The 24,575-nt window shown below is 53.4% G+C and overlaps 10 protein-coding genes across 10 annotated transcripts; 3 read left to right on the forward strand and 7 right to left on the reverse strand.

The window, feature by feature from the left end:
* Positions 1-1,088: 1,088 nt before the first annotated feature.
* PG998_006433 (uncharacterized protein) lies at positions 1,089-1,650 on the reverse strand (the record flags this gene model as incomplete). Its single annotated transcript, XM_066873251.1, has 2 exons — positions 1,089-1,212; positions 1,259-1,650. The coding sequence occupies 2 exons, from the start codon at positions 1,648-1,650 to the stop codon at positions 1,089-1,091; spliced, it is 516 nt and encodes a 171-aa protein (XP_066733348.1).
* Positions 1,651-1,932: 282 nt separating this feature from the next.
* PG998_006434 (uncharacterized protein) lies at positions 1,933-2,232 on the reverse strand (the record flags this gene model as incomplete). The annotated part of the gene is made up of 1 exon (XM_066873252.1): positions 1,933-2,232. One exon carries the CDS (start codon positions 2,230-2,232, stop codon positions 1,933-1,935), a length of 300 nt encoding a protein of 99 aa, XP_066733349.1.
* A 1,103-nt stretch (positions 2,233-3,335) lies between these two features.
* PG998_006435 (uncharacterized protein) lies at positions 3,336-4,418 on the reverse strand (the record flags this gene model as incomplete). Its single annotated transcript, XM_066873253.1, has 4 exons — positions 3,336-3,384; positions 3,478-3,630; positions 3,780-3,886; positions 4,368-4,418. 4 exons carry the CDS (start codon positions 4,416-4,418, stop codon positions 3,336-3,338), a joined length of 360 nt encoding a protein of 119 aa, XP_066733350.1.
* A 687-nt stretch (positions 4,419-5,105) lies between these two features.
* Positions 5,106-7,601, reverse strand: PG998_006436 (FCP1-like phosphatase; the record flags this gene model as incomplete). The annotated part of the gene is made up of 1 exon (XM_066873254.1): positions 5,106-7,601. One exon carries the CDS (start codon positions 7,599-7,601, stop codon positions 5,106-5,108), a length of 2,496 nt encoding a protein of 831 aa, XP_066733351.1.
* Positions 7,602-9,619: 2,018 nt separating this feature from the next.
* Positions 9,620-10,591, reverse strand: PG998_006437 (peroxidase 40 precursor; the record flags this gene model as incomplete). The annotated part of the gene is made up of 3 exons (XM_066873255.1): positions 9,620-9,698; positions 9,791-10,175; positions 10,240-10,591. 3 exons carry the CDS (start codon positions 10,589-10,591, stop codon positions 9,620-9,622), a joined length of 816 nt encoding a protein of 271 aa, XP_066733352.1.
* A 2,453-nt stretch (positions 10,592-13,044) lies between these two features.
* Positions 13,045-16,640, forward strand: PG998_006438 (uncharacterized protein; the record flags this gene model as incomplete). The annotated part of the gene is made up of 7 exons (XM_066873256.1): positions 13,045-13,496; positions 13,600-13,897; positions 13,966-14,344; positions 14,669-14,708; positions 14,785-14,957; positions 15,018-16,150; positions 16,206-16,640. 7 exons carry the CDS (start codon positions 13,045-13,047, stop codon positions 16,638-16,640), a joined length of 2,910 nt encoding a protein of 969 aa, XP_066733353.1.
* Positions 16,641-17,567: 927 nt separating this feature from the next.
* PG998_006439 (uncharacterized protein) lies at positions 17,568-19,010 on the forward strand (the record flags this gene model as incomplete). Its single annotated transcript, XM_066873257.1, has 1 exon — positions 17,568-19,010. One exon carries the CDS (start codon positions 17,568-17,570, stop codon positions 19,008-19,010), a length of 1,443 nt encoding a protein of 480 aa, XP_066733354.1.
* Positions 19,011-19,462: 452 nt separating this feature from the next.
* PG998_006440 (uncharacterized protein) lies at positions 19,463-20,217 on the reverse strand (the record flags this gene model as incomplete). Its single annotated transcript, XM_066873258.1, has 2 exons — positions 19,463-20,031; positions 20,067-20,217. 2 exons carry the CDS (start codon positions 20,215-20,217, stop codon positions 19,463-19,465), a joined length of 720 nt encoding a protein of 239 aa, XP_066733355.1.
* A 944-nt stretch (positions 20,218-21,161) lies between these two features.
* Positions 21,162-22,261, forward strand: PG998_006441 (uncharacterized protein; the record flags this gene model as incomplete). The annotated part of the gene is made up of 4 exons (XM_066873259.1): positions 21,162-21,391; positions 21,481-21,879; positions 22,030-22,142; positions 22,215-22,261. 4 exons carry the CDS (start codon positions 21,162-21,164, stop codon positions 22,259-22,261), a joined length of 789 nt encoding a protein of 262 aa, XP_066733356.1.
* Positions 22,262-22,591: 330 nt separating this feature from the next.
* PG998_006442 (uncharacterized protein) lies at positions 22,592-24,310 on the reverse strand (the record flags this gene model as incomplete). The annotated part of the gene is made up of 1 exon (XM_066873260.1): positions 22,592-24,310. The coding sequence occupies one exon, from the start codon at positions 24,308-24,310 to the stop codon at positions 22,592-22,594; it is 1,719 nt and encodes a 572-aa protein (XP_066733357.1).
* Between the last annotated feature and the right edge of the window lie 265 nt (positions 24,311-24,575).

A 24,575-nucleotide genomic window follows, 5' to 3' on the forward strand; every position in this document is an offset into this window, starting at 1 on the left:
CAATAGTGGTTCACCACACCTTCGACCGGATGCCAGATGGACAGATGGTTCCCAGATCTCTGTTAGAGGGCAGGGTCAGGCACACACCAGACACACAGCAGGCGGAGCCGCCGATACGAGGGTGTTGGGGGGCGTTGACGATGCACGGAGGGTCCTCACCTGTTCGGGGCCAAGTGCCGCAGGCTACGGGCAAATTCTACGGGACTGACGAAGCTTAAAAAACCTGGCTGGAACACTCCCAAGAATAGGGCAGAGGGTTAAGAGAAACAAACCCCTGCAGCGAAGAGTTACATCGCACCGACAGCCACAACTCCATATGGCCTCCATTCTTGCGAGCCATTCCCACGCATGGGGCCGCCTGCGACACCGAGGATGACGTCGGCAGCCAACGACATCGTCTTACCGTCTGTTTCTCCCTCGCCGGATTTCAACACAACAGCCGGAATGGGGAGAAAAGGGGGTCCATCCTATTCTTCTTCTTCTCGTTCGTTGTCCATTTACTTGGTACAGTCGCAGTCCAGTCAGTCGCTCGCATTGTTGCATCCATGGACCCCCTCCCTCACGGGCTTGACTCTTTCATCCCAACTAGCATCTTAATGCATCGCACGCATTGCTGTCTCCCCCTTCCCTGACTAGACCCTTCCGACACTAAACCAAACCTTCGTCGGCCTGTTTTTCGCTCTGCCCTTCGCTCGTTTCTGGCCCTTCCCAACGGCCGGCATTATCCACTCGTCCGTTCTTTGTCGGCTAGCCGTGTCGTTAGTTCTTGCCGCCGAACCTATATTCACCGCATCTTATTGCGCTCACTGTTGCAATCAAGTTTTAATAATTCCGAACTAGTGTGTTTAATTCCAATTCTTGGTTCGGCGTAGGTAGCAAGGCCAGGCCAGCCAGCCAGCCAGCCAGCACAGCAAGTCAAGGTTGGTGTTAGTTGCTGCTGTTGCAGTTGCAGTTGCTGCTATATAGAGACCCGGACTCCCCTCGCGCCCTGCGGCGTCGCGATGTTGTCTGCCCACCATGAGCGAGGGTCTCCAGATTTGGCTCGATCCGGAAAAGTACGGATCCCTGCGACCGCTGTGGCAAGACTCCTACATCTGGAGCCCCGTGGCCGTCGACGAGTCATTGCCGCTGCACCAGACGTCATTCCTCGACATCGACGAAGACCAGGCCAAGGAGGCCGTCGAGGAGCGGAGGAAGAGCGACTCCGCCGTGCTGGACGCACAGCAGCAACAGAATCAAAACCAGAAGAACAACTTACTTAGAGAACCTACGATGGCGGGGCACCGCAGGGACCCCTCCTGGGACGAGGACGCCAGGACGCTGTCGCCGGGCGAGGACTACTATGAAGAGGACCAGAAGCGCCACGCCAAGGGCGCGAGGTCGGGGTCGCAAGACCGCCCCACCAGATATACGGGCATCAAGTCGGACAGGAAGTCGTCGAGCCCTGAGGAGCGCAGCAGTAACACCAGACCTGTCTCCTATCCTCCCGCACCACCCAAACCTGGTATGGGAAAGAGGATGAAGAGCTTCCACCTCATGAAGGACCGAGACGACCAAGACGCCAGCTTGAACAGGAGGAGCAGCGCCAGCACACGCCGCCCCAGCAGCACGCCCCGGACGATACCGGAGCCGGAGCTGCGAGAGCCACATAGCGACTACGACGACGACGACTCGGAGCCCGAGCCGCTCGCGGCGAGAGTGCCGCGGCGGCGGCGGACGCGGAGGGCCCTCCCCAATATCCACGAGGGCCAGCCTATGGCGTCCTCCGCGTCCCCTGATAAGGGGGATTACTTCCGACAGGCGCCGCCGGCCAAAATAGAAGACGACACCTCCAAGCCCCGGCGCCGGAAACAGACAGCGCCCTCCTCTCAACCAACCTCATCAGCATCCTCCTCCTCTTCCTCATTACCACTACAATCCTCCTCCTCCTCATCATCCAAACAACCCAAACCAGCGCCGCCCCTCGAGAAAAGCAAGAGCACCCGAGTCAGCAGCAAGCGCGACCCCGGCGCCCCTACCACCACCACCACCAAAGTCCCCAGAGGCGCCGCCGTCATCCCCCCGCCCCCCCCTCAAGCCCTCCACCTCGACCTCCGTGGTCCCGACCGTCACGTCGGCCCAGGCGCTGGCCCCGGTCGCGAAGCCCAAGAAGAAGAAGCGGTCGGCGGATCCGCTGCCGCCGCTGGGCGTGATGGCGCCCATGCCGTCGGGCTTGTCGCGGCCGTCGACCATGACGGCGCCCGCGACGCCCAACGCCGGGTCCGTGCAGCGGGCGCGCGACGACTCGAAGCTGACGGTGCGGCTCGACCTCAACCTCGACATCGAGGTCGAGCTCAAGGCCAAGATCGAGGGGGATCTGACCCTGACCCTGTTCGAGTGAGGGGGAGCTGGGAGCTTACCTATCGACATAAAGAGGAGAGAGAGAGTGTGTGTGTGGGAGGACCTGTACATATAATACGAGAGGAGGGAGGGGGATCAGGGGGAGGGACCTGGCCGACGATTTCAGTTTCGCCGCGTGTATATTATATACTTTATAAATCTGTGTAATGGGATACTTAGGGAAGGAGGGAGGGGTGGGGGGCAGGATGGCCTCTTGGACGGACAGGCCGGGATCGGGTAATGTGACGGGAAAACTACACGGTTCACAAAACGAAAAATAACAAACACAAACAGACAGGGAGGGTCCGGAAGAGGAAAGGGTGGGTTCGCATTACTATAATGATGACTGGACGCGGCTCATGAACGAGGCGTTTTGGGGGTTACATATCGATCGCATTGCAGGCCGAGGTGGAGGATAGATGCATGGGAAGGATGCATGAGCGCTGGCTGGAATTACCGTATTAGACTCATTTTCTGATCATTTTGCTGGGCCGCCGAGTCCACTCGAGCGCAGGCCGATTGTTGGCGATGCTCTCTTCAAATTGATATCCGGATTTAGCCACCAAGGGCTTCATAGACATTCATTTATTTCCCTTTAATATGGCCATGGCGGTTTGGGTGGCGGAAGAAAGTACCCACCCACTTTCTCAGGCTGGACGTAACCTTTCCAAGTCCGCCAGTGAGGAGCCTACCTAGTGGCTGCCTCTTAGCCATTTCACTGATGGAGATACCAGTAACACACTGGCGCATTTCAGTTTCAGCAATTCAAACCAGAAATCGGCTGTCATGATCAACCCCAAGAAAAGGAACAGCTTCGCATTGTCTTTTTTTCTTCGTCTTGGCATATGTACAAGGACCTTGACTCCCAATGGGCTTCTTCTTCTTCTTCTACTGCTGCTCTGTTGGTGCTTCCCCAGAATCACGCCGCACACCCACCCATAGCTGATGGACCTCTCTTATTTCGTCGTGCTGGCGGGGGTGATAGCGTACGTCGGACGCACATATCTGCAAGAAGAGGAAGGCAGACAAGGTTAGCACACGAACCCAAATAAAAACCAACCCAGCCCACCACTATAGAAAAGAAGAAGAGAAACGAACCTGTCGCTGTTGTAGACCTTGATGTTGTCGCCCGTCAGCTGCTTCTCGCGCGCCTGGTCGGCCATGTGTCGCCGCGCCAGGTCGCGGTCCTCCTCGGCCTGGAGGAGGGGGATCAGGTGGATGCGCGACCACATCTTCTCGCGGGCCAGCTCACTGTTTTTCGCGGGTCAGTCAGCAAGAAAGAAGGGGTTTTCCGGAAAACAAACAAGCATCGCAGGAAGGACCTAGTGGGCCAGTGGCCGAGATCGTAGGGTAATGGAAGATAGGGTATGCCGGGCAAGAGAGAGAACAGAAAAACGTACTTTTGCTCGCGGATGCCCTGTCCCAGCTTGTAGAAGCCCCAGGTGCAAACGGCGCCCATGGCGATGACCAGGGCGGCGGGCTTGAATCCGGGGGCCGGCAGGTTACGCTGCGTTGGATAAATTGTCAGCGTTCTTGTTCAGGCCTTCCGTCTTTGTTTGCGCAGCGCTCCTCATCCCCCACCCCCTCCTCTCTATCGTTCTCGCTGTCTTGTTCTCTCCATGGGGGTCGTTTCCAGATCCCCGTTCGCCCTGCTTGCTGCATTGGGTACTCGACTTGATCGCCTCGTTCCCGAAAACTGCCGGGGCGTTGGTTTTTCATAAAGCCTCGCGGTTGAGCAGCTCCCCCTCCGGGGGATCGGGTGTCGTAATCGTAGTCCCGTTCCGTCTCGTTTTCCTCGTCGACGTTGTCGCGCCTCAATTGCGGCCGAGCCGCAGTCTCCCCGCAATCCGAACAATCGAACTCGGAGCATGTGTCGCTTCCAAATACCGAGCGATCAATCAAATCGCCCCGGATCCTTCTCCTCCCGCCATCGTCGTCGCCGCCAATTGTCCACGCAAAGGGTACCGGGGGAAAGCAGAAGCACCCACCTTGTACTGAACCGGGCCGTAGCCCCCGACGGGGGGCATATCTTGAGGCATGGTGACGGAATTGACCTCGGGCGAGACTCCTTTCGAGTGGGCTGGTGTTGGGCGTCGTTCAATTGAGGGAAATTGGCAGAGCTCCGCGGGTTGGTTTCGTCGTCGCCCAAATTGCTAATGGCCGTTTCCCAATTGAAGGAAGCTCTCCAAACAGCCCGCCCGCAGGTCGGTTCCATGGTGGGTCTGGCTGGGTTACATAATCAAAGTCACATGATTTCTCACTTATGCAGCTCTGTACCCTCGTCTTCAGACACAGATGCTCTTCTTTGACAGGGAAAGAAGACAGTAGATAGTTCAATTGACTTTTATATATGTGTCTATGGCCCGGCTAGATCATTTCATACTGCAAAGAAGTAGGAAATGGCGTTAAAGTGGTATTTAGGTACTGGCGATGTCACAGGCTCGTTCATTGCATCACCACGCATCACACCAAAACCAAAAACTCGCCAGAGAAATAGACGTTGACCACAAAATAGTATCTACAGAGGCTTTATTGTTATGTGCTTGTTGTACCAGGTGTGATTACAATTGTTGTATAATACAACCATTCCAGGTCCTATGTTCGCTATGCACCGCCGTCCAGAACTCCAAACGCAAATCAGTGGTGTCTCTCTCACTCTCTCAAATGGGGTAGTTTTCAAAAGATGCAAGGAGGCCTAGCCCTCTCTCTCTCCCCCTTCTGTTTACTTACTCCTCCATGCTTTCCACCTCATCCTCCTCTTTGCCTGCTGCCGCCGCCGCCGCCGCCTCTGCCTCCGGCTCCTCAGCATCCGCGTCCGCCATATCTTCGTTCTCGAAAGCGGCTTCCAGCTCGGCCTCCAACTCGTCATTAAAATCCTCCTCTTCGCCGTCCTCCTCGCCGCCCTCTCCGTCCTTCTCCTCCTCGCCCACGTTCTCGACGTTGCGCAGACCCGTGGTACGGGCCTTGGCCAACTTCTGCTTCTTAGACAGGGTACTACCCGTGCCTTCCTCCGCAGCGCTGTCGCCGCCGTCGTCGACATCGTCCAGCTTCCGCTTGGCGGTGCCTTGGTACAGGCTCTCTGCGTCCGAGTCCGAGTCCACGTCCGAGCCCAAGTATTCAGCCAACTCGTCGTCCATATCGTCCCAGTCCATCTTCTTGAGCTCTTGAACGGGGCTGGCCGGCTCCGATGGTATCACGCCGAACGTATCGTTCTCTTCTTCGTCGTCGTCATCGTCCTCGTCATCCGACACGTCGCCCCCGGACTCGTCCTCCTCTTCGAATAACGGCTGGCCGCCCGATTGTACAAGGGTGATTTTGGGCTGGCTTTTATCTTCGTCGTCGTCTTCTATATCGTCAACCCGAGGCGCGGAGCGGTTTGCTCGATCGCCCGGGTTGATATCCATTAAAAAAGGCGTCTCGTCCACCTTGCGCCACTCGGCAAGACAAGCCGCAAGCCAGTCTTGATTGACAATCTTGATGCTCGGTATCCTTGCCGCCTTGCGCACTTTGTCTGTACGTGGCCGGGCACTACTGACAACAAGATGGGTTGTTCTTGGTGTTGGTTTGCGCCTCAAATCAGCCCCGAAGCTCATGATCTGTAAGCCGATTTCTGATACCATAACATCCACGCCTTGAGGAACAATGCCGGTGAGCACAACGACGCAGTTCTTGAGAACTTGCCCCTTGAGGTAGTCCAGCACAGCGCCCACGTTCGGAATAAGCTCAGATGTAATCTCCTGAGTCCGATGCCTCGAGGCTCGTCGGACATCGTATTGCTGGTAGAATTGCTTGTGGGTTGCCGTCAGGTGCTGCTCTACGCAAGACAGTTCGTTGTCATCATCACGCAACAGGTTGTGGCGATGGTGTGGAGTCGGAGAGTGGCCATTTTGCTGCTCAGGCGCGTCTGGGGGAGTATCATCTCCTTCTTCGGATGACTGAGTTGAAGTAGGTTCCGTATCTTCCTTGTCCAGCTCTTCCTGCATATGAAGCAAAGGTCGCTCCTTAAGCTGTTTTTCGAGGGCTCTTTCCTGTTCCTGGACTTGAAGTTGTAGTATAGCTTCATCCACGCCGTTCGGGTTGGCTGCCACTGCTTTTTCGTGTTCTGGTATTTTATTGGCTTGACCTGGCGCGCCTGGGCTCTTGGAGGCATCGCCGTTTCTGATCGGGAGAGGTGTTGTGGCGGCTGGAGGAGCTGCAGCTGCAGCGGCGCCCAAGGTGTCTTCTCGCGCAGGTAGGTATGCCGAGTTGATATCGCCAATGCCCTTGAAGAAGTCGTAGGGCGTGACTTTGATAAGGTTCTGTCGGTTTCTCGGCCACACGTCGGCTCTGTCGTCGATGACAATAACCATGTTGGTGTTGACGGGGAAGAGTCTTTGCAAACTCTTGGCAGTAACACTGCCGTTCTCGTCGCGACTGATGATGCGGTGACCAAACAGCTTCTTGTCCGGATCCACAATGTTGGCGATCTGTTCAGCATACGCCCGAGTACCCATGGTGTACACGTGCATCTCGAAGTACTCGGACATGCGCTCTAGAAATCCGACGAGGCCAGGTCGTAGCTTGATGTAGTACCAGCACCCGCATGTGACACCTCGAGGGCCATCGTCCAGCTGGAAAGTGCGCACATCCTTGACGGCGCCATGGTTCGGATTTGTCGGGTCACGTTGCCATTCGCCAACGGTCGGGTCAATGCAGGCATGGATGATGGTCTGATCCAGATCGACCACCAGACTCAGCTTGCGCTGTTGCAGAAGGCGTCTCTGGAGGTCGATCTCGGCCTTCATGGCTTCTTGGGCGCTGACGGTCAATGCCACGTTGTCGTGGACCATGGCGATGGTGGCGCGGTCCGTGTCCATCGATTCGGTTGCCCATGTGATCTCTTTCATGTCTTTACCGCACTCGGTACATAAGCCGGCGTACTGCATATCGTGGGGGCAAGGCTCGTCGATGGCGACAAACAGCTGGCTCTTCGTCAAAACATCGCCGGCCTTGACGAGCCACTTGTTGATGGTGCCCTCGGTAGGGCAGCCCCAGTCGGCATAGCCCGTCTCTTCCACGGTACGCTCTTCATTGAGGGCAGGATCGCCAATGGTGCGCTCGAATTTGTAGGTGTACTGTAATAATGCCTCGCCCTTTTGGACCTCGTCGCCCTTGTTTTTCATAAACTTGGAGATGGTAATGGGGTAGCGCAGGCGATCGCCCGCCCGGAAGTTCTTCAGCATCGTGGCGGTGTTTAATAATCGCGGGGGATATTATCGTGGTCGTGAAGTCGGCTTGCTGTAACTACCTGCTTGAGTGGGTTAGAATAGGATGACAATGGGGTTTTATGTGACCTCCAACAATCCATGAGATGATTGCTGGAGGGAGGTGGGAGCTGGACAATACCTCTGGACTAAGCTGTTGAGGACTGGGATATCCCATGGCATCTGGCTCCAGTTGTTTTCCCAAGATGTCTGTCTATCTCCTCGACACCCCTAGCGCGCGGAAAGATAGGTATGCGACGAGGAACCGAGCTGGTGAAGGAGTGGGATGGATTGCAGCTGTCTCGGAAGTCCAAGACGCGTGCGGTTCTAGGGAGTTGCCAAAAAAGAAGCGTGGGTGTTTAAGTAGGTAGGCGGATAGCTTTGTTGCGCGGGCACGTCGACAAGCTGCCGTCTTCGTCTCAGAAAATGCGCCAGGAATGTGGAATTGTGACGCTTGACGGGAAGCTCTGGACGGTACGTACTCCGAGCTGAAGGGCCCGCTAAATTCGATAGCTGGTCGTGCAACGCATTAGCTTTGTTAGCCGGGCTAGTTTTTGGAAGGCGGTGTGGGGTTCAAGAAAGCTTGGCCCTCCAATTTATGCACTGGTCTATGCAAATTATGCCATAAGCTGCAGTGCATTAGAGGTCAAGATGGAGATGGATGCAATAGGCCGGAGAAAAAGATGAATGGTAGGTAAGATCGGAAATACGATGAAACTTGGAGACAGGCGCAATGGGACGCGATGCGATGCGGTGATCGAATGGCAAGTACAACGACGAAATCACCGGATGCGGCAAGCATGTCCACGGGTTGAGCGCACGCATCTGGAAGTGTTTGGCCGCATCATGCCGGTAGTTTCAACGGGGCACGACGCGGCAGAGCGAAGGGGGCTTTGGGGGAGGTGGTGTCGGAGGAAACCAAAGTGGATATGCCACGGTTAACAAAGAAAGTGAGTGACGTCGAACCTACCTGGAGGATTTGCGAGCTCCCGACACAAGCTACCAATCAAACCCGCGTTGTGCGTTGTGGTCTGGCGAGAAACAGGCAGGGGTGTCGATATAGGTATAGCGAGAATAGAGTATACTCGGCTAGAAGCGAGCAACAGGGAGGGAGGGGGAGGGATGTGAGTATGCAAGTTTGTTGTAAGTAGCAATGGATGCAATGTTGGTAGTGCAAGTCGAGGACACTGCGGTATCCCAGATTGATTGGTGGTGATTCAGGGCGAGCTCCGTTTTGCTGCTTGTGTCGAGTTGTGTAATGCGAAGGCAATGGTGGGAATGGGGTTTCGTCGAATCGAATCGAGACGTAATAGTAATAGTATGATGTAGTAAGTAGTAGGCAGATAGCAGCACCCCCTTTTAAATCCAGACGGGCAATGAGGCGCCCCCAAGAGCGCTGATGGATGGAGGATGAGGGGCCTTTTTGTACTCGATTTGAGAAGCTCTGCCTGCTACAAATCAACCTACCAGGGGCAAGAGGGGGGGTGACAGACACTGTGACTGATGAGCTCTGCCTAGGGCGACTCATCATCGGCGCATCAGACAGAAGGAAAGCCACCCTTTTTTGATTGCGGGGTGATTTCTGTGGCGTTAGCTTTCCCCGATAACCCCAACTTGTGGCTGGTAGAGCATTGCTAGCCAGGCGCGCTCCAGGATTTCCCCATCTCCAACTGGAATTGGTCTCCCGACACCCCAAAGTCGTCAATCACCTCATGACATCGACCCATTCTCGAACACAACAGTATCTCACTGTAGACCAGTGCTCATTTTCAATAGAATATATTAGTCAATTAGAATTCGGCAAATGCAAGTGGCCATTTTAACCAGATTCAGCTTGCTGTGCACCCTCACTCGCTATGTCACCTTCGGTCTTTGTCTCGCTCAAGCTGCCATTGGCCATTGATCACTGGTTTTGCTAGCTGTCTACGGCGCAGCATTTCCGTCTCGCTCCCCGGCACACCGGCACACCGGCACCCCGGAAACTCGTTCTTACTTCACTAGAACGTGTCGGTGATGACGCGTGAGCAATCTGCGAGGCTCCCGACATCATTCCCCATTGTTGTCATCTTCTGCATCCTGTGATTACGATAGTTTGTTTAGCTTATTGGAATCATGTCAAGACCCCATCAATCCCCAGAACCTCGTCCAAAACGAAGAGAGAGACTTACGCCGGTATGAACGTGCTTTCCCACGCCCCCGCGTCGCCCGCGAACCCACTCCACGTCCCCCTCGTGGCTGACGCCTTGCTCACGGCTGTGTCGCTGTTGAGCGTGGCCGGCGCCCGGTGGTCCTCGGTCTCCGAGTAGAAGACGTTGTCCCAGCGGGCGTCGGTGGTGTCGAGCGCCTGGTTCGCCTTGTTCTTCGCCACCGTGTGCGCGCCCAGGAGGGCTACGAGCTCCGTGGGCGAGAAGCCCTTGGCCCGGAAGTCGCCGATGATCTTGTCGGCGGGGTCGTTCTGGTCGGGCATCTGCCCCGCCGGATTCGCCGTGCTGGAGTCTTTGCGGCCGGCGTAGAAGGCAAGGGCCGGACCGCCGGCTGCGCGGATGCTCAACGCTTTACGGCTCGAATGTCAGCTTGCCTCGTGGAAGCAGCATAGTCGCGGGGGTCCACCACTTACCACCTGCCAGCTGGATGATATCTGCAGTACCGACATTGAAGTCCTTGGCTTTCTGGCCGAGGATACCGCAGATCGGAATCATTTGTCCGTTCTCAGGTCGGTCGGTGCATTCGTTAGCCAGGATGATGGAGCCATCGCAAGCCCCTGGGAAGCAGTCGTGGAATGGGACCCGAACCGAGGCGCGACCATTGTCAGTCAAAGCCCCATCCCTGCCGACAAGCGTGCTCTTCAAGTCGTTAGCAACCTTGCCCCAGACGGAAGGGCAATCTGAGTGGTGACGAGAGATGTTCTCCGGCACCGCCAGGACGACGGTCGCGCAGGACAGGAGAAGACAGCCCAAAGAGGTCAACATGATTGAGCCTGTTCGCCGTTATGTCTTGAACGTTTCTTTGGCGAAGCGTCTCGAGAAGGATGTACAACAAATAAATACTATCACAGGGGCTAATAGCAAGCATGGATGGAATAAGACTTGATGGAGGAGATAAGAAAGCGGAGGGTGATCAACCGAGGTCTGCATTCTATTGACGGACGTGACGATGCTATATAACAAGGAGTTGTAGTCCTCTCATAGTCCATGCCGATGGATGATTGGTGCCCCTGCCTTGGACATCCGTCTCTTCGACTGTGCTATTTTGAGAAGGGCTGAGGCTCGTCTAGACGCACCGTCCGGAGTAGGTGATGCACAGCTGACGACACCATCTCCGGACTACGTGTAGCTGACTACAGTCCGGATCCGACAGCTTCTAAGAGCGCACTGCATTCATCCATCGGCTGTGTGCTTGCTGTAGAGTTGTATCTCTGGATGGTGATCGTTGCTTATGAGAGCGCATCTTCCAAGGCGTTTTCTAATTCGACGAAGCAGCTCATGATATTGCGTCGCTAATGCAGCTTGCGGGCCAGTCAGCGCGCCAAACCCAGTACTGACTTGCGAAGCTTCCCGCACACAAAGCCGGCTCGGTGCGTAAGAGCTGCTAGCTCCAGTGCTAAGCAGCAACATCGGATCAACACTCATCAGCTCGGCAACTAGTCGCTCGTGCCACGTCGTACAGAGATAGCGGCTCAAGTTGGAACGCTGTCAGCTACGCACCGACTCAGCAAATTTGCTACTTGGTCACGACATTACTAACACCCGGGTGCCCGGGATGCATCGCAGGCCAGTCGATTCTCTCTGCAGTGTAAGAGTGTTGATGTAAACTTCATGCAGCTTCACCCATCATCGACGTTGATTGGCTCCCGTAGCAACGCCACTGACGACTGGCACGCTATACGAACGCCTTGCATATTGGGCGGACACGCGTAGGGTTGCACTGCACTGCTGCACAGGTCTAGCCAGCCCAACCCGGTGGGACTGTACGCCAAGATGTCCTGCAGGTTTCCTGTTTGGGCGGAGATCACTCCGTGGGGAAACTCCAGGGTGGCATATCGAAACCGAGGGCCAGGAAAGCATCATCTGCAGACTGGTCAAGTTGGTTGACAGATCGAGCATATGGCACGTGAAACCGGACGAGCACGCAGCGTACGATCGAGCAGTTCCAGCAGCAGCCGTTAACGACGATACTATCGCCGCCTCTTCCAGTATCAGCTAGCTTGGAAGGGCGTTGCAGGCAGGCACGGCCACCTGCAACAATAGTGAGCCTATGGCAAATGCAGCCTTGCTTCAACTTATGGAAGACGGCCTATTATGCAGGAGGAGCACTGCGAGCGGCAGGATTGTCGGAATCTAGACCGACCAGGATGGCAACACTTTGAGGGCTTATGCCAAACTCCGAATCGGGATTGTGTCTAAATGTACTCTATCGGCCCGTTAGAGTGATTTTTCTATCCACTTCGTCCCGCCTTGGCAGGCAACTCCCACCTTCCATCATCGCATCTTCTACCAAATGGAGCAGGTCATGCCAACCCAAAGTTGAAGCACATGCAGAAACACTTGTTTCCTTCTACCTCCCTTTCTACCTGGTACCAATTCTTCAGTTTTACTGAACCATTCTCTTTGCTCCATTATGACAGATCCAGCCAGATACTAGCCCGGCGGCATCCCTGACGACATCCGTTGTCACCCGGAGCCGTTCGACGGTGACTTTGGCGAGGAAATTAAGTAATGGCAGTTGTTCCTCGAGGTCAGCCAACGGACCAATCGAAGCTGGATCAGGCACCCTATCACCCAAGGCTAATCAGCGAGCTCGGTCCAGGAAAACGCGATAGGTCGCAACGAGGTTAGCAACACGAAGGAAACCGACGATTACTGCGAGGTCAAGCAGCGCCGGCGCTTAGTGAACCAATTGGCGCATGACACAGGACGAGCGCGACAGCTACCAGTCGCGGGCCCCCGTCCGCACCCACTAATACCAGGTCCCCGTTGACACCAGCCCCTTTTTCTCCCGCGCTTCCAGTTTTGTTCACATGTTGAAGCTCAATTGATTGCTTAAAATGAAATAAGGCTAAAGTTTCACCCCCCTACCTATTCGTACCTTACAGATGAAGTGTCTCCATACGGCTTGCAGTTCAGCAAAGGCCATATCTAGCCTAGATGAGGGGTACTAAGGACCCATGGAGTCAATGGCGAATCGGAGCAAGTTCAGGGGTCCACGGCGGGTAAAGCCTGCATGATGACTGCATTCTAGGACACGCGATAATCAGGCCGGCTGTGTTCGCAGATCTGCCCGTTTCAGGCAGCAAGACATCGCAGACCTCAGCCCCTCATGGCTGGGGGCTCATTCCCAACATTGAAGTATACCATCAACATCCAATTCCATTCAGAATTCATCGATAGCTATGCAATAGGACTCTTGTGCACGGTATCGTAGAATGTCCGACCCTCTCTCTGTGGCTGCGTCCGCGGCCGGACTCGTCTCCCTTGGCCTGACCGTGGTCGGTGGCATCGCGCAGTATGCCGATGCGCTGAAAGGCCGAACTGAGGAGCTAAGGTCGGTCAATCGACGGAACGAAATGTTGCAGAGAACGATCATTCTCATCGATGGCATCAAGTCGCGGTTCCAGCAATTGCCCCAGCAGCCGCAACAAAGCTCCCTGGACAACGTTAATAAGTCCATCAAGGCTTGCAAGGCAGAGCTCCTCACCCTCAAACGCCTTGTCGTCGAACTGAACGGATGCCCCGATCCTCATTCGTGGAAAGACAAATTGAAGAACACGGGCAAGAAGATGTCCTACGCCTTCGACCGTTCTAAGCTTGAGCAGCTTGCTATGACGCTTGACCATACAATCCAAACTCTGCAGTTGGCATTGCAGGCACTTGGCCTGTGGGTTATACCCCTTTCTTTTCTTAGTTGTTTTCTCCTGTGCCTTTAGGCAAGGTATATCCGAAAGCAACTAGAAATTAACTGAATTTCATCATATCAAAAGTGACTCTTCACGGCTTCAGCTGGATAAGCTTGAGACCATCGAAACCACAAGTACCGAAACCGCCTCCGATGTCAAGAAGCTCCAGTCAGACTTCGCTTCTCTGAATGTACCTATACGGTCTCTTTTGCCCGCCGTACTGGATGGGCTTGACCAGATGGAAGGGCGTTTGTCCACATCCATTGAAGCTGTTCAGATGGATGAGCGTGAGGGACGCCTGCTCGCCCAGCAAGAATTCAAACGGGAACTTGTTGGGTTTGAGTCCAGGATGGTTACTTTACTGGAAAGCCGCCGTGCGCCCGTAAGTAATACGCAGTGCTTAGACGATTGGCGTGGCTAACCTAGCTCTCTTAGACCAACCCGTCACAGCTATTCAACCACCTGGTTTCGAAACCAGCGGCTTACAGGGAGTTTATTGAAGAAATGTCAAACTTCCAAATCGTGGCCACAACAGACCGGAATGGCAGCCCCGAAGACAAAAGGCTCACTACCTTGAGTAGACACCAGATCTGCTGTTGCCGCCGTGGACGGAGAATTGAGAAAAGGGAAATTCGCTTTGGCCTTTTCGGCATATACAGGGAGACCGATGGGCGACCCCACCAGACATATTGTCCTTTGTCCCAAGCTGAGCTCACGGCGGAATGGAGTGCAAAGTCTGGTGTCCGCTTCTATGGTCTTGTCCGTCTGATGAAGGTCGTATTGAACGTATCTTTTGATAGGACATTTGGCTCTGGAGGGAACAGTATAAGTCCGAATTTCACGTATTATCCGACCGTGGATCGAAAAAGCGACCCTGTCTTTCAGATCCTGGATGGAATAAGTGACGATTGCTTGCAACACATGCGGCGTAGTTGCAAAAGTTGCCCCTCATGCTTGGACTCATGCATGAAAACCGCCCTGGAGAAGATTAAGGGTCTGGTCATCACGGGGAGAGCAAACCCCAAAGCGGTCGATGAAATAAACCAGTCCTGGATACATGCTACGATGCTCCGGTTAAATGTTAACCGTCGGATGTTTGGGGGAATGGGACAATATTCAGACCCAACAGTGACCTTATTATCTGGGTTGCTAGACCTGGGCGTACCGGCAAACACATATGACATCAGCGGCATGTAAGTCTTCTCACCCGGTTTTCCAATCTCGTTATCTTTAATACAATCGATCTGACACGACTATTTTAACATTTAGGTCGCCACTTGGGTTCGTGAAGCCAAGTGACTGCGTCGACGATTTCCGGGTAGTGCAAATACTTTTAGAAGCACAGACTGACATCTCTCCAGCCTGGATGAGAGATGTTGCCATAGACCATGGATTGGTCAATACCAAACCCGTCCCGCTGAGGTCTGCGAGACTCGCCGAAGGTAAATAACCACACACTGTCATATCTACATTCGAAATTTTACTGAAACTTGCCGGGGAAGCTTATGAATGTGGTCCTCTCACCATGGCTATCCTTGCCGATGATGCTCCCAAAGTTGTCGACCTGATTACCAGGTACCCAAAAGCTTTACAAGAAGAGAATCTCATGGGCCATACACCATTACACTTTGCAGCGAGAAAGCCTCACATGCTTGTCTTAATTCTCTCGACAGCAGACTACTGCACCTTGAGCAAAGGGGATCCCGATAAACATACACTACTCGATCATGCATTGGAGGCGAGCCAAGACTTTTGTCGTAACCGCCTTTCTGATCTTGTCGATCATTCAGATTGTCATTGCCTCAAAAGCTTTGATATGATACTTGAAGCGGCTCTCGAATTTCCTGGAACTCTTCTCTCAAGAAACCTGCCGTTCCTGTGCAGAGATATGGCCAGGGTATGCGGCGAGAGGGCCTTGAGTAACTACGCGAAATACATGAGGAAGTCCTGCGACCGCCTCATACTGGATACTCTACAAGCACTCGAGAGGGTGGGGATAAACTCTTCAGCTGCGAGTTTGATACCTCTTCCGCGTGCGTACGAGGCAGGGATAATCGAAACGATGCACGAATCTGGGACTGAAGATTCCTCCCTCGCGGATCGATGGCATACTTTTCAACGTCTTTACGATTTCTACCAAGAGATGGAATTAACGGAAGTCTTGTTTAGCCAGGGGTTTACTCAGGTTGACGCCTTTGCCGACAACAAGCTGCCCTTAATTGCCTGTTCGTATGAGCTCCAATTCGGACAGTGGCTCATAGATCATGGTGCAGATCCATACCGTCATCTATACAAAGCCTCGGATACTTCTGGCACAGATATAAGAGTGGGTGTTGTGAGCGCTCACTACGCCTCGTTCTTTTTGGGACATAAGATGTCAAACCGATCTGCCGGAAAATATAAACCTGGCGGTGAGGCATTTGCTCGATACTTCCGGTCTCTCTCGTCGAGAGAGTTCACAGACCAGTGCTCCTGCGCCTGTTCGAACACTGGCTGCACTCAATTTGTCTATCTATTGAAGGGCTTTTCGGCATGGTTCGCAGGTCGCTATCCGAGGAATAAGCTCATGCGCTGTGGAAACAATGGCCTCGATGGGGTTTCAAATACCCCATCAATGCCATATGGCTGCCATTCGGTTCTTCACTTTTGAAATCCTGGGCCTTACACACACATGCTGCGACCCAAAGCAGTTTTGCTTGAAGCATCCGTTGAGAAGCGGCGCTGAGGAAGTGCGTTGGCGGCCCTTTCCAGGTGATACTATTGAAATACAGGACGAGGAAAAAGTATTGTTGCAGGAGCTGGAACTCCACGTCGAAGAGTTTGAGAACAAGTTCCGCAGAATCTGCAAAGCTAACAAAATCGCATCGCCATCCTCGCCGCGTATAACGCCGCAGAGACCGCAACGGACTGAGGTTCATGCTGATTGCGAAAGTAGCGATGATGGTTGGGAAACTGAAGATTCTGAGGCCGAAAGCGACCGAGAAGTTACGGATCCATTCAAGCAGTTTTGGGTACAGTACTGGAACGTACGGATGGAGGAGATCCGGGACCAAATTGGCAAAAAGAAGCTATCAGAGGAGGAGAGGCGCGCTGCCGAGGCAAGTGGCGTGGTTTGGGATCGCTAAATCAGGGGTATCAAGGATTCACGGCATCTTCCCCGATTGAAAATTGTTTTATCGGCTATAGGATACCGCCTTGCTAAGCCTTGGGTCAAAGCTGCGGCCAAGCATTGGGTGTTTAAACGTCAATAATTTACGACCTATTACCAATCTCACGACGGGAAGGATGCACTACGTACTTGGAAGATGCTTACTCTGAGCCACTGGCCCCCATAGCAACCTCGTATGGGACGGGTGTAGGGGGCCAAGGCATATCCTGGATGTAAGCCTTTGCCACTTGGTGTTTGTTTCACATTCGTTTTTTGTTTTCCCTTTTCGGTTCGATGTCAAGCTGTCAACCCACCAGATAGTTTGCTGTAATGGCGATGCAAGATCTGTCTGTCAGCGGATCTTGTAGCTGCTTTCTATCCTTCTTTTTGCCCGTGTAAACGATCTTTTCTGGCGATGAGTATTTGATTGATGGTTCTCAAGAGAATCACACAACGTACTGAGAGAGGCCTGGAACTCAAGGGCGAGGACCAGGATGACGAGTCACCCGAAGAAAACGGGAATGTCAAGGGCTGGGTTCTGGGAGAGAAGCCTGAGCTTGATGGTTCTCTACTTCACCAACACGGTATCTGCGATACTGCTTGCTTTAGATCGGACTCAATGGAGAGGGTCAGCTGAAGGGTCAGCTTGGTTCAGTGAGAACAGGTCGACAACAGCAATTCTGGTGCAAATCACGTCAAGTGTGTTCGGATCATTGTTAGTATTGTCTATGAGTAAGTAAATCATGCTTTTCAAAGATGGAGTATGCTAAACTGATATCTGCACAACGTAGCTACAGCAATCAACTTGAGCATGAGAAGGAGGCTTGTAACACCGGGCTTGAAGCAGGAGACTTTGAGATTAGCTACCAGTTTGTCAGTGCCGCGGATCGGATGGACACTGACGATGCCACACTTCATAATAACCGTCGTGTTTTTCGTGTTGAGTTGGTTCCCAGGCGCGATATGGTCCGGCGCCATTACCCCTGTGGCCACTACTCGAAAAGTGGAAGCCAAGATTGCTGTTCCAAGATACCAAAACGTGTGGCCGTTGAACTTCACAGATTATAACGGGCTTTACACCAAAACATCCGCACTTGGTGAATTCACGTTTGCCCCACAGTTCCGACAGGAGGGCATCATCCTCGACCATGCGAAAAACACATTGAGCTGGGAAGGGGGCACTGCAGCCCACGCAAAGCTGGACAGGACTGGGTACATCTACACGACTCGCAGCTACGGCGTGGGCAGCTCGGCAGGCTTGACAGACCGTGACTTCCAGCCAACCCCCAAGGGGTACCGGTTCTCCGAGAACGGCGTCAAGGCGACGGTGGAGTGCGCGTACAACTACTCGTCCCAATATCGCCTGGAGCGCAAAGACAAACCATTGGGATCGCCTCTCAATGTGTATGCCACCAAGGGGTCCTTCCCTAACCACGAGATGTCCGAGCACGCAGCCGCTGCCCTCGACGATAGGGCCGCATGCGTAATGGGGGCTGCGTCGTCAAACTCAACCACAGATCAGAGCACAGATCAGAGCACATACTACGTGGCGTTCGCCACCCTCCAAAACAGCTTGTACGAGCCGCTCGATAAGCTGCAATGCCAGATCCTCTACCAGCCGACGGTCTTCAGCGTGGCGGTCAACGTCACCAACCGCACAATAGAGGTACAGCCGGGGAACGGTACGGTGACAGACTGGCTTGCAACTATGCCTTTAGCCCAGGCCGCAACGCGGAGGCTGGACCTCATGGCACAGGTCTTCGGCACGACGCAGTGGCGGTCGATCCTCTGCGATAGCTTCCTCACCAACATCGATACCTACGTTGCCCTCCATCTGGCCGGGAGCCAGAACGAGTCGGCGCCGCACGTTGTCGCCCCGACCCTCGAGTCCATGCTGGACGGCCTCCTGAGCGCGTTAGCGGCGGCGCAGGTCCAGGTCTTGGAGGAGTCCCTGTTCGTCCCCGTCGTGCTGGACACGCCCGCATTCAGCTTCGGTTCGGGCCCCTACGTTATCGCCAACTTCGCACTCAATATGGCTGTGGCCCTGCTCGTGTTCATCGAGGCTGTACGGACACGCCTCTGGCGTATCGCCCCGAGGTTCAACCCGATGGACGTCGAACACATCATCTCTGCGTCTCTGTCCGGCAGGCGCCGCACCAAAGGTTCTTCTCGCAACAGAAAGATGACAGGGAAAGAGCAACATATACTAGAAAGTTGCCCCAGGCGAAAGACTCGGGACAAAAGGTGGGATTGGCCTTGTCGGGCAAGAACGGGAAACGTGAGGTTGTTCAGAAGAATACGACGAAACATGAGCGACAAAAACACCTGTACAAATGATGCTATGTAGTTAATATGAAGAGTCTGACTGATCCGTGTACCAAAAAAGCAACACATTAGTGGTTGCAACATATATCGTTACAAGACAATAACTAACACATACGACCACATCCTGCTGAATACTAGGGATCCCGTCCGCTCTCCCATATATAAGCAGCAGAGAGCCGAATTAGTACTAGGGTCGGTGACGACCTGGGAATCCTCGGTGTTGTATGTTTTTGTTTTTTGGCCATTATGTACGGAGAAGCTAGAATTATCATGTGCAATGCCTCACGTTATGCTTGGACTCAACATTTGTTCCTTGGCTCCCCGCCCCTGGTGCTACTTTCTCCTACGCATTAGCCATCGGTTACATGAGTGACTATTGACTTGAGACTTGGATACACTGAGTCATCGTGTGATTTCCAAGCACTGCCATTTAATGAGTGGCCGACTTTGGCTGTATTCCTTAGATAAAAACCCCTATTCGACTATAGTAAATATTGCTTTCCCCTCGGGTGTGATATCTTCCCAGTCAAGGTGCATAGGATCCTCCCCCAGTACCCAGCTATTATCCTTCTGGGGCTTCTCTTCGCCGTAGTATCCTTCGTGTTCGTGCCAGATATGCAACTTCTTCCCCTTCAGATCCCCGTCGAGGTCGCCCCAGCACCACCAATTCGTCCCAATAGAACCCTCATTCATACTGATCTCGAATTTCTCGCCCGGCACTAAATCATCTCTAGTGCGCGTCTCCTCAAATCGAAAGATGCGCTTCCAGTCCAGCTCGTGCGTGATAGTAGTTGTAGCTTTCGTCACCGCCGCGTCCTGCTGCGCTTCCAGATTCTCTCGCTCCGATGGCGGCACCGTCAGAAAGCGGGACCCACGCTCTAGCTGGTCCTCGGCGTCACTGTCTGAGTGGAATTGCATACGGTAGCCCCTTCCCAAGGCGACGTCCTTGCTGTCGTCGCCGGTGCTTCTCAGCGAGGTAAAGCCCCCCGCGCGAAGATGTCCATATATCCATCGCCCCGATTCACTTGCTCGAGGACGCCACCCTCTGTACAGAGGGTCAGGGGCTTCTGCCGGTGACCTTCATGCTTCGTGGACGCGATCGACACGGTCACGGTAAGGCGAAGGGCTGCATTGGGGTCGCTGATGGACAGAGTAGGTGACACGGTCAAGCTCACATTGAGCTTCGCCTGCTTCTTCTCGGGATCAGTATCGAATCTGAAAAAACCCATGTTGTTCGTTTGACGGTGAATAGATTGGCGCAGTGGGTAGAGTGTGGAAGAGTTGATCGTAGTCGGATTTTATTGTCGCAAGCCTGATGGATTTAATACATTATGGAGTTGGAAAGAAAGGCAACAAACCAACTGGTATTTCTTTGGAAGAATCCGATTCCTAATATAGATCAGGCTAGATGGGGTAACTGAGTCTCTCCGGGATGACGTCACAAAACAGCCAAATAATACTGTGCCGCGCCGACGTTCAAACCAACTGAAGGCTCTATGGCATGTTTTTCGTTACACGACATGAGGGGGATCAGCTAAAGCCCATAAAAGTCGACAGCAGCCGACACTGCCACCACACCCAATACCGAAAATAACCAACAGCCCCCACAGACTGCATCACGATACAATGCCACCACCAACACCACCAGCCAATGAATCGATGTCAAATCTGAATTACGGCCTGATTAACGGCTAAAGAAACATTCAGCTGAACACAAGCCCGACGCCTGGGCTTTGTTGGAAACATCGACCCTTGGCGATCGACAACGAGGCTGTGTGGTTATCCAAAGTGTACATACTATTCTTCTAATCATCAAGCCCAGAGAAGTGGTCAGGCACGCAGATTATGTGTTACGTTTCCTTGAAGAGACCTAGAATGAAGCATCTTAGGATCGTAGGATCGTTACACCTAATTACGAGAAGGGGCACATTAGTTGCTCCGATGTTATGTCTGACATTAGGCGCCTGGCTGTGCCCCTTATATCATATCCACTGCTCTCAGTTGAAAACGCCGAGGTTATGTAACTAATAACGACTATATAGAGTAGCCATCGATCTTCTCATTTCAGGCTTCCCTACAATCCAAACAAAACACCACCATCACTACAGTACGCTTTCCTTCCAATTCAAAGGACTTGTTCACCTTCTTGATTATTTAAGATATTTCCATCGTCATGACTCCCTCGTTCAACATCCTCGGCCTTGCGGCCGCAGTCCTGATAGTGGCACCACTCCTTTCAGCCTCACCTACGGGAGTCCCAGGAGTTGAAGTTGTTCAGACTCGCAAGATCACTGCCTGGGATGGCTGCAGCAAGTCTAACAAGGCCAAGCTCGAGAAAGACTTCAAAAATGCCGCTGAGCTTGCCCAATACGCCCACGATCACATGAAGATGACCGACAAAGCGTACGCTCTCCACCCTAGCAGCCCCCCTCCTGTTTCCTTTTTCTCAAGTCTGTCTGTCGTGTTATCGTGCTAATAGTTGCCCCGTACAGCTGGACGCATTACTTCCGGGCCAAAGATGAGAAGAACGTCAAGAATCTATGGGACGCCGTCGCCAAGTACGAAGCCAATGACTATTCCTTCACTGTCCGCTGTGCAGCCAAGGACGACGCGGACTGCAAGGTCCATGGCGGCTCGAGCTTCGCTGCTACCGATCCGAAGCCCGAGGAGAAGGGCAAGCCGCGCGAGCTCAAGGTCTGCCCCAAATACTTCACCGACGAGGCCACGAAGCAGAGCATGGACGCCAAGAAGTACGAGCCCGGCAAGCGCGGCAGCTGGTGCAAGCTGGCGCCGTACAAGTTCAAGGACTTCTCCGTGGGCGGCTTGGTCCTGCTGCACGAGATAACGCACCTTGACGCTGTCGGGATCAAGGCTAAGCTGCCCAATATGAAGTGAGTTCCCCTTTTCCACGCCCCAGTAACCACAAAACAAACGAGAGCCAAGATGCTAATTCGGAATCTCTTCCTTCTTTCCCTTACAATAGAGAACCCAGAACTAATTTCTATTCCCACGGCACCCTTGACGCCGAAAACCCCCGCTAGACAACCCGCCCAAGCAGGCTCGGGAGCTTCTCAATATGTGGACGAAGGGCACTCCCCCCGTGACACAATTGAGCCGTGGCAGAACGCCGAAAGCACTGCAGCTGCCGCCCTTGGTAAGTTCCCCCCTTTTTCTTGGAGTTTGCCCGACGAGATGAATTGCTGCTAATACCCTTTGATCATGGCAGAGAAATGGGTGATGGACAAGTGCAAGTATGATGACATTGAGGTTTAAGTGTATTATTCTTCTCTGTTGGATTTCCATTTCTGGTGCACTATAAGAGTTTGAGGAACGGTTTGTTATAACGACTAAAGTCGATTGTTTTCTTCAGAGATGAAAATCGGCTGTTGGCGGAACGACAAGGCGATAAAAACGCTTTAATAGTGTGCTTTGAGTTGTGTTGAATTGCCACTCCTACCTAGCTTATTTTCATTTTGTCTTTCTTTACATCAGTTATATCTACTTAAGCATCTTTCTGTTCTACTCGGTAACTTTCTAGGAACCTATCAATACATATTTCTACTTTTGTGGTTGCCATGTGTAGAGAAGACAGAATTATACTGTTCAATGCCTCGCAGACTGCTGTTTGGATTCAACGTCTGTGCCTTGATTCATCTCTCTACGTCCTGCTCTCCACTTGGTATGAGCCATCAGCCACATAAGTGACCAATGCCTTAAGGCCTCAGTATACCCAAGCTCCATGATAAAGGACAACAAGAAGACGACCGCTACTAGGGGAAGTGAAACAGCAAAATAAACCCAGAACATCGAGTTTCCCGGTAAGTAGGACTCAGCCATACTGAATACGGACGCCGAGAATGAGAGAGGGAGGAACAGCAGACCCAGAGTGGTGAGGGTCTTCATGCTTCGAGCCTCGCGGCCAGCCCGCGCCGCCTCCTGGAGTGACAAATCTGCCGATCTGGACATGGCGCGGTTGCCCGCCAAGCTGCCCAGCGCCGAGATGGCGTCGGCGAGGCCCTGCGTGCGCCGTCCGATCTCGCGATACCGGCGTAAAAGGTACTGGAAGTCTGCGGTGCTGTTGGTCCAGCTCCGTATCCGACCGTCGATGTCTTCCGTTCCCTTCAAGGGGATGTGAAGCTGCAGCATTATGGCCTCCAGGTCGTCCTGGTACTCGGCCGTCCGCCGCTGCCAGGCTTGTACATCACTCCAGAGCTCCTCGACTGCCGCGACGGCGAATAGCGCCAGGTCGTGTCTCCTGGACAGGTGCCATTGTACGATGTCAATGTTGGTTTGGAGGAATTCGGCCAGCTTGAGGAAGTGGCTAGCAACGATCTTGTCGACAAAGACGCGCAGGCTCCTAGGCACGATCGGGGTTTCCAATGCGTCGCTGTGGTTCTTGAGGTAGAATAGCAGATCGTCAAGTAGCGAGGACCTAGGAGGTCCGCACTGCATCTTCATCTGGTGCGATAGCGGTACAAAGTCTATGTATCCAGAGTTATACGGAGACGCAGCAACATCATATCCAAAATTGCCTGAGTAATCGGTAAGAATGCGCTGTACTGGGGGATCGCAAATTATCAAACCTGTCACAGTCAGCACCCGAACAGCCTTGACGGTTAAAAGTTGGTTGCCAGCAGATGCAGAAAGGTTCCTTCTGGTAGCGATATTCTCATTTTGCGGCCTTTCTTTTCCCTTAAGGTAATACGTACATGACCATCCTCCGGACGGAGTCTCGTTGCTCCAGAAAGTACACTTGCGCCTGCTTATGCCGACGTCGGAAAGTTGACCGACTAGTCTCGTCATCGCGATATGCCGTCCCGATACATCGCAGAGATTCCGGAAGCCTGCTGGTCGTGTAGGAAGGACTAGGGGCTCGTGGTACTTGAGCGAAACGTGGTCCCTCCCGCAGCTTGCGGACGGCAGGAACGGAATGCCGCCGTTCTCTCCGGTGAGTCTCCCACCGGCGGGCACGAGCCTTTCATGGTCCATGAACAAAGAAGGATGGATCCGGAAGTGGCCTCCAAGGACCGAGATGAAATCTTGACTGAGTCCCTCGAGGAGGTATACTGAACGCGAAGGACCTCGGGATGCCGTAACTTGTTCCCGGAGAGCTATAGCGAGCGCTGAGGCGCTCGTATATTCAACGGGCTCTTCGAATGATCCACTCGATCCAAGGTGGAGGACGACGGCTCGATCTCTGAGCTGGCTCCAAGGCGTCCATGCACCTTTCAGCGGCGGCGTGGAGTTCAAAACAGAGGTTCGCATTCGAGGATCGCTCGAGTAAAGCGACTTCGCTAGCGCCCCGTAGCCTTGCTCTTGCATCTCGTGTGCCCAGTTGGGTTTTGTCCGTGGAATGTTTGGCTTGCGTAATCAATTGGGGGAAGAGTGATGTTCAGTTTGGCTACCATTAAAGCCCAAGGAAAGGGGTTAATTTTTAACCAGCTCGAGGTCTCGATATCACCACAATGCCGCTGCACGCCCGTACTGCCTCGGGCGTCGACTATGACACATAATTAATGAATCATAGATTGCCAAAAACGCCTCAGCCAGTGAGGCCATGCAGTAAGCTGACAGAACACATAGGTAA

This window comes from Apiospora kogelbergensis (assembly GCF_038363985.1).
Source record: "Apiospora kogelbergensis strain CBS 113332 chromosome Unknown utg000003l_segment0_segment0, whole genome shotgun sequence".
In the NCBI taxonomy this organism is placed as follows: domain Eukaryota; kingdom Fungi; phylum Ascomycota; class Sordariomycetes; order Amphisphaeriales; family Apiosporaceae; genus Apiospora; species Apiospora kogelbergensis.